A 7,331-nucleotide genomic window follows, 5' to 3' on the forward strand; every position below is an offset into this window, starting at 1 on the left:
GTGTGTGTGTGTGTGTGTGTGTGTGTGTGTGTGTGTGTGTGTGTGTGTGTGTGTGTGTGTGTGTGTGTGTGTGTGTGTGTGTGGACATGAGAGAGGGAGTTGTGGACATCCATCCACGTATAACCGTGTGAGACTGACGTAATATGTTTGAGCTTACCCAGATAGAGACGAACCAAACCATGACACGCACACACAGGGGTGTGTGCATGAGGATGTGTGTGTTAAATAATCAGATATGCTTGGCCGACCCGCGCAGGCTGGTGAGATGCGCGTGTGTGTGTAAAGTGTGCGTCTCTGGCAGAGCTGTGGTTTGTTTTCCGTATTTCTTTTTGTGGGGGGGGGGGGGCAGCGAGGCGAGCGTCAACAACCAACATGTTGATTTATGCAGCTACTAGTTCCTTCCATTACGCCTACAACTACCACTGAAGCAGAGTTTGTTCGCCATTATTTTTTTGATGTATGGGAGTCTTGGCTGTGGAGAGCAAGGTCAGAACCAACAGTCCCGTGTTGATTTATGCAGCGCTGGGTTTCCTGCTACCAACATGCATCAAGGGGGGACATTAACGCCGTCCGTGCAGGCGAAGGCGGATGCTGACTGCGGTCGGTTCGTGTGTCTCTAATAGCCGCTGCAGCAGTCAACCAGTCTGAAAGAACGACAGCTGCTGACACATGTAGCAGTCACTTTTTCTCTCCACTTCACCAGCTTAAAATCACGTGCGGTGTATTTTTGTAGATAAACTGAAAAATGACAGCAATTTTAGAGGTGCTCTTGATCTCATTTTTAACACGACAGCGAGAATAGTTTCAATTCCCCTTTTTAGATGTTACAGATGCCAACTTGTTCAACTTTGAGCGCGCCAATATGAGCCGATTATGGAAGTGTTTGATTTTAATAACAAAGGTTCTGGTACATTGAAGCTTTTCTGTGGTGTTTTTAGTGATCAGTCTATCTGGGGACCTTTGTTTGCATGTCATTCTCCCTCGCTCTCTCCTCATCAGGGGCCATTCCAGGATTTCTTAAATGAGGTGTCACAGGGACAAGAACCAGTCAGGAAAATCTGAAGGCAAAATACCCACAAAATGGTCTTAATATCATTTTAACGCCTGGCTGCATTTTGGACATATTTGCGTGAACAATGCCCCAGTCATCAGATCTGGTAGAACCAATAATAGTCCTAAATTGACCCTCCCTTTGATGGTTTAACAGGCGCTAAGAGGAACACGTCTATGACAGAGATGTGTCAGCACATGCGTCTGTGTCAGAGCAGAACCTGAAAGCTCTGGGCGTTGCTTACAGTAATGAATAGACACACCACGCCCTCAACTTTCAGCCTCAGCAGCTGAAAGATCCGGTTGATCAAGGTTCCTGATTGATGTTCACAAGAGAGTGAAAATCGCCGGCATGATTTTGTTATGACAACAAACCCGATAAAGCATTTTCTGCTCGGCTGCACTGTTGTTTGACGAGCTTTGTGGGCTTTTTGCTTTAGAAATTAACATTTGTTATTGCAGATGTATTCTCAGATCGGTTAAATCCGTTTCGCTCTGCTTTCATTTGAACTGTGAATTTGAGTCCTCAGTCGAAAAGGAGCTCATTAGGAGCTGTGACATATTCTGTGTGTAACTGTAGATCGCCATCGATTCAATATTTTGACACGGACGTCAGCAGCTCCTCAACTGCAACTGCCCACTCCGCTGGGTGCTATCATGTTAGCATTTTGTAGCCACGGTAGAAGACATGTGTTGTGTCTGTTTTTCTCTTTCATTAGCCCACATGGCAGAAAGCTGTTATATAGGAGCTGTCACCAACTGATTTAAAGTGGCATCTGGTTCACCGTTGGAGTTACTATGATACCTCTAGGTATAGCGGTTTAAGATGATCATTTTCTTTTATAAAACTGAACAAAACAACACTTCTTCTTTTTTTAACTCATGATGTAAATTTTAAGCTAATTTTTGAAACATTTTTTGAAGGCTTCTGTTAATTTCATAGTGCGTTTAATGAAGAACAGATGTACCTCCTCTTCCCCTGTTTGCCTGCTGTTTTGTTTCTTATTCATCTTTTTGATGTTAAATCCATATTGCAGTAGTGATGAGTCAACAATCGAAAAAAAGAGACCTACTTAAGCCTTTTCTGTCATTTTGTAAATCCAGGGCAAACATAGTTGTGCTGTAACTATTACAACCAATTAAGAACTTTCAGACATGTGTTAATTAAAAATAAATATATGCACATGTTCTTCTGGTTTTTTGATAACCCTAGCTGATTAATGTATTTGGAACACAAGCAGAGCAGGCGCACCCAAAACCAACAACAACTTTCAGATGTGGTGCTGAACAAATGTAATCATGTTCTTTTCTCACGGAGCTTTGCTGTACAGTTTATTTTAATAGTCGGAGGTAAACCCACAATTTTATGACTTTTAAACAACAGTTAAAAAAAAAAAGCTGCTTGTCCATTTTGTCTGTTGGTAATATTTGACTTCCTGTCCATCTTAAATATTTCTCAGTCTTTTGAACACCACACTTTAAAATACAAACAGTCAAAACAACTGAATAAACCTTTTAATGTTCATATGTAGCGTTTGAATAAATAACAGTGTGGTTTCCTGTCTGTCCAATGAGTAACCGATGGAACAAAACTACATGACGTCTAAAAACATGCCCTTGTATCTGTTGGCTGTTTTGTTTTTATTGATACAAGATAAAGTTTATGGACACGCGAAGATCGGCATTGTGTATTTGAAATCCAAACAACAAAGCTGACCAAAATAATCCGTTTCAGATGGAACACTTGAGTTAAGTATAAAACAATGTGCTCTCTGTGCTCTAATTGGTGGAACATGGAGCTCAACTCTGTCGACATAACATCTAAAAAACGCAGCGAGACGCATGAAAAAAAAAAAGGCCTTTTCAAAGACGATCGTTTTTCCCGGTGACGGAGAGGAAAAAAAATCACTGAAAGACGAGGAAGAAATCAGCGTAATTAGTTTGACCACCGTGTCATTTGAAACGGTATTAGCAGCAACAAATCAGAAAACAATAAAACATGAGAACAAAGATGAACTAAAGGTCTTGTGTTTCATGGTGAAACTGAAATCGATGGTTGTCAACGTGCATGTACAGTGTGTGTATTTTGATAGCAGTGAGACAGCATGTGTGTGTTTGTGTGTGTGTGTGAGCGAGTTAGTGAGTATTTGTGTGTAATCATGTACGTCAGGCCGTCATGAATGGTGTGTTTGAGACAGAGCGGAGTGTGGAGTTCCTCGGGCTGGACCAAATTGGAAACAGAAAAACAAACATTCCCTAGGAACCCCCGCTCTCTCCATCCACCTCCCCCCTCTCTCTCGTCTGCCGGCTAGTGGCGCAGTCCAACCTGTCTGGGACAATGTAACGGTCTATAGCCGGACCGGACCACACACGTTCACGGAGGGGGGGGGTCGGAGCACAGGAGGAGGCGGCGGATCTCAGCCGTAATGACAGTTGGAAAAACAGGCAGAAGAAGCATATGAAAATGACAGAGGGGCTCAGTGGTGGATTGATGGGAAAGACAGCGTGATGCAGGCGGGTGGGGGTTAGTTAGTCGCAGAGTTACTTTAGATGTGGAAACAAGAGTTGTTACTGTGAGGGAAACGGGAGAGATGGGGAATTTAAAAAATGAGATAAGTCATTGTGGAGAAACAAAGGGGGGAAAAAGAGCATAAGGAGAAAAACAGAAGGGGCAGGGAAAGAGTGATTTAAGTAAATGAGTAAGCAGCAGCCTGAGTCACAGCTCCACAGGGAAAATATTTAGAGTCACACTCGCTCTTGAAGAAAAAGCAAACTTCTCTCTCCCCTTTCTTTTCCTGTTGTGAGCACTCACTAATCACTATTCTTTTTCTTTCTGTCGGCCTTGTAGTCGGCGTTCTTACTTTCTTTCTGCTGTGACAGCCAATGCGATCATGTGGTCGATCGCATAATCACCGGAAGCCCGTGTGTTACGTGCGATCGGTGGGATTTCACAGTTTGTATCTTACATCCTGGAGCAAAAACATCACAATGACTGAGTGTGAGCTTTGTGTTTGTCTGGGTGTCTGCGTGCAGTCATACTGTGTTTAGCAGTGACAGAGCAGATGTTCTCATTGAGGAGGTTACATTGGCTCTTATAATAGGTTTCATCCCAGACGTCTACCGACCGTATTTATATCCTCTAAAAAAAACACTGTTTTAACTTACTGTTTTAAGAGGGGAGGGGCTCTTAAAATGACTCATCATTTCAGTAATGACTCACAATGTGCTCTCCTTTTCATGCCAGCGGATCTTTTTTTCTTCTTCTTCTTCTCTTTTCTTTTCAAACAGCAGATATCCCCTTTCAAATAACGACACGCTCCAGTTCTCCAATGGCTGGTGTGTTCATTTTCTATCTATAGTCTATAGGAAAGTTAGAACTGGATGTGGATGTGGTCAGGACCACACTGCACCAGGTAAACAACTCAACAGGTACCCTGGAATAGTAAAGACGACAGCCCTTCCTTTGCTCGTGCTGTCTTTCTTGTTCACGTTGCATCTGAACTTCTTGGACTTCCATTGGAAACATAAAATAGAGAGACGGTTTGACACGCACTGCCTCAGAATAACAAAGGCGATAAAACAGTGGCTTTATTAGCGACCAAGAAACAAGTTCCAAATATAGACTCTGCTCTGAAGAGTGTGTGTGTGTGTGTGTGTGTGTGTGTGGATAAAAGACAAGTCTTTGACAGACACACACACCTACATGTGCACACACACACACACTAGTCTGACTGACCCGAGGAAACGGCTTTGTATAAATACAGACTCGGATTTAGATTTGCGGTGAGAGGGAGAAAGAGGCAAGATGGATGGAAAGAAGAAGAAGGGGTGGCAGAGAGAGGGGAGTGGTATAGGCGGAGAGGGTGGGGTGATTTTTGTGGTTGGGGCAACAAAAGGGGGAACTGAGAACTGGGAGAGTCTGACATTTAACACTAGAATTACCGAATCAAGAAATGTCAACCGTACACAGCTTCTGGAAACTTAATATGCGACGATGAATGTACTTACTAATTCCTGGAAATTGCTCATTGATGACTGCTTTGTTCCGACTCGTAAAGCAATCAATATTGAAATAGAGTGAATAATAATTGTAGAAACTTTGAAAGAGAGAAGTTGTGTGCGGGTGCCGCTGATTGCCACCACGGGGCTGTAATTGTTTTCTAATTTGGATTAATTCCTGTGTGGTATTATCAGTGGCTTTTGTGTCACACTGTAACTAAACATAATATTTAAAGTATCTTAAGCTGCTTGAATATGTTGTTGCCAATGTGTTTGTTTTATAGATAGTTGCTATTAGAGTGCTCCAACATCTATAAGGCTCCCCTCCCTCCCTCCCTCCCTCCCGCACGCATGCATCATTTGAACTCCCTTGAGTTTGGCCATATGCACTAACATGCTTTTTGATAAGTCGGATGGCTCACAGCTTTCTAACTCATCCCTTTTGTTAATTACAGATTTTAAAGAAAAATATGAGGCAAAAAAATCCCCCTTTTTAAAATAACAGGTTTCTTTTCGAGAAAAGCGGCTTGACACTTTCCCTTGTCAATGGCTCACATATTTTTTGATGTTTTACGATACATAATCAGCAGCGTGGCTTTATCCCGGGGCCTTAAAACAATCTTCACATGTGGAAGGCTTCATCAGCTGTCAACTGTGGTGATAAAACAAAATTGGTACAATTAGAGCGTTTGACTGTGCTGGGGACTCAGCAGGGCACTACATATTTTTGCGTATCGTGCACCTTTGATCTGCTCAGTCAATTTGGATGTCTGGACAAAATTGTTTCCCGTACACGTCAAATAGAGAAAATGTCTGGCTCATATATGTTTCCAGTAAATGTTGCATAATGTGCACTTTTCTAATGTTATTTGTCTTTCTGTCATTTTCCAGGTTGTGAAAGCGATGGTTGACTCTGACAACCGTGACTGAGGATCTAAACTAGAACCGAAAAATAAATAAAAGAGCGGAAAGCAAGAAGGGGTCGCTTGCACGATACGTGTTACGCGGATCTACAACACACTTGATCAAACTCAAAGCTGAGTTGCCCAGCTGTTGAGCATAAAAAGGAGCAGCAGCAGCCCTGGACCAAAGGTCGCCGATGCTACGCGGAGTTTCAAGACCTTAAACAAAAAGTCAAAGAAGCTGAGAAAGTTTTTGCTCCGACGTTCACGGACCTGTGTGGAGTTACGTGCACCTGATAAAGAAATGGAGGGATATTAGTTTGGGCCTGACGCCTGGTTTCTGCTTCCCATTATCGCGTGGAGTACAGAGGGCCGGTAGCCCAACTGTTGGCTGCTGCTGCTGCTGGACGGACCGGGCTCGGCGCTGGGTCCAGTCAGACCGCTACAAACAGAGCTGATGCCAAGGCCAGGAGTCAGCCATGATGTTTTTATAACCTGATGATCAGCAGAGGTAGGACAAAAAGATCTTTATTCAGCCATTATGGGTGCATGAGTTCCTCAAGATTACGGTTAATCACTAGGATTATACGACATCAATCATTTGGAAAAAATAATCACTTTTAATAACGTTACTATTTATGTAGTACAAAGTAATGTAGAAGTTATTATCATATGTGTTTAAATTATATGTCTGCATGCTTCAGTAATTAGAATCCCTTGTATTGCTTTTTTTTTTTTTTACATTTCATCCCTCGTCATTGATATGTTCTATCAGGGGGTTGTTATTATTTATCATCATAAATTGTTCAGTCTGAGTAATTATTGTTTATTAATTAATCTCTGTTGAACACAAACATCTTTATTCATTTTAGCATTGTTAAATTATGTAGATTACAGAATGCATTACAACCTTACTAGAATACACTGCAAATAGTTTCATTCATAATCTGAGACGGTGTGTGTGTGTGTGGTGTGTATGGGCGTGCTTGAGAGCCATTTTTGTTAAACAACCACCCGATTCAGAATTTTGTTTAAAATTTAAAAAAAAACGCAAAAAGGCATGCATCATTTGTTTAGATGAAAAGATAAAAGTTTGAATCTGCATCTCCTCTTACAGCAGCAGCTCGTGAGAGGGCGAGAGAGAGTGTGTGTGTGTGTGTGTGTGTGTGGGGGGGGGGGGGGGTAGTTTACCGAGACCACAACGACTGCTGATAAAATGGCGTGGATGCAGAGCAACGGTGCTCTGAGCAGTTTTATGGAAAGCTGCTCTTAGTCATCACTGTTGGAGGAAGTGACTGCGCGTTTGCTGCGTTACTTGTGAGGGTGGAAAACCGTGTGTGTGTGTGTGTGTGTGTGTGTGTGTGTGTGTGTGTGTGTGTG

General features: G+C 42.4%; 1 protein-coding gene across 5 annotated transcripts in view; it reads left to right on the forward strand.

The window, feature by feature from the left end:
* The window catches only part of trps1 (trichorhinophalangeal syndrome I), a 58,282-nt gene that overhangs the window by 11,308 nt on the left and 39,643 nt on the right, over positions 1 to 7,331 (forward strand). For all 5 annotated transcript variants that reach the window (XM_031866315.1, XM_031866314.1, XM_031866316.1 and 2 more), the window contains exon 2: positions 5,941 to 6,462. In XM_031866315.1, coding sequence (XP_031722175.1) covers positions 6,450 to 6,462 — 13 coding nt within the window. In that variant the 5' untranslated portion in view covers positions 5,941 to 6,449. The remainder of the gene's footprint in view (positions 1 to 5,940; positions 6,463 to 7,331) is intronic.

Source organism: Anarrhichthys ocellatus, unplaced genomic scaffold (genome assembly GCF_004355925.1).
Source record: "Anarrhichthys ocellatus isolate YVR2014 unplaced genomic scaffold, GSC_Weel_1.0 scaffold35, whole genome shotgun sequence".
NCBI lineage: Eukaryota > Metazoa > Chordata > Actinopteri > Perciformes > Anarhichadidae > Anarrhichthys > Anarrhichthys ocellatus.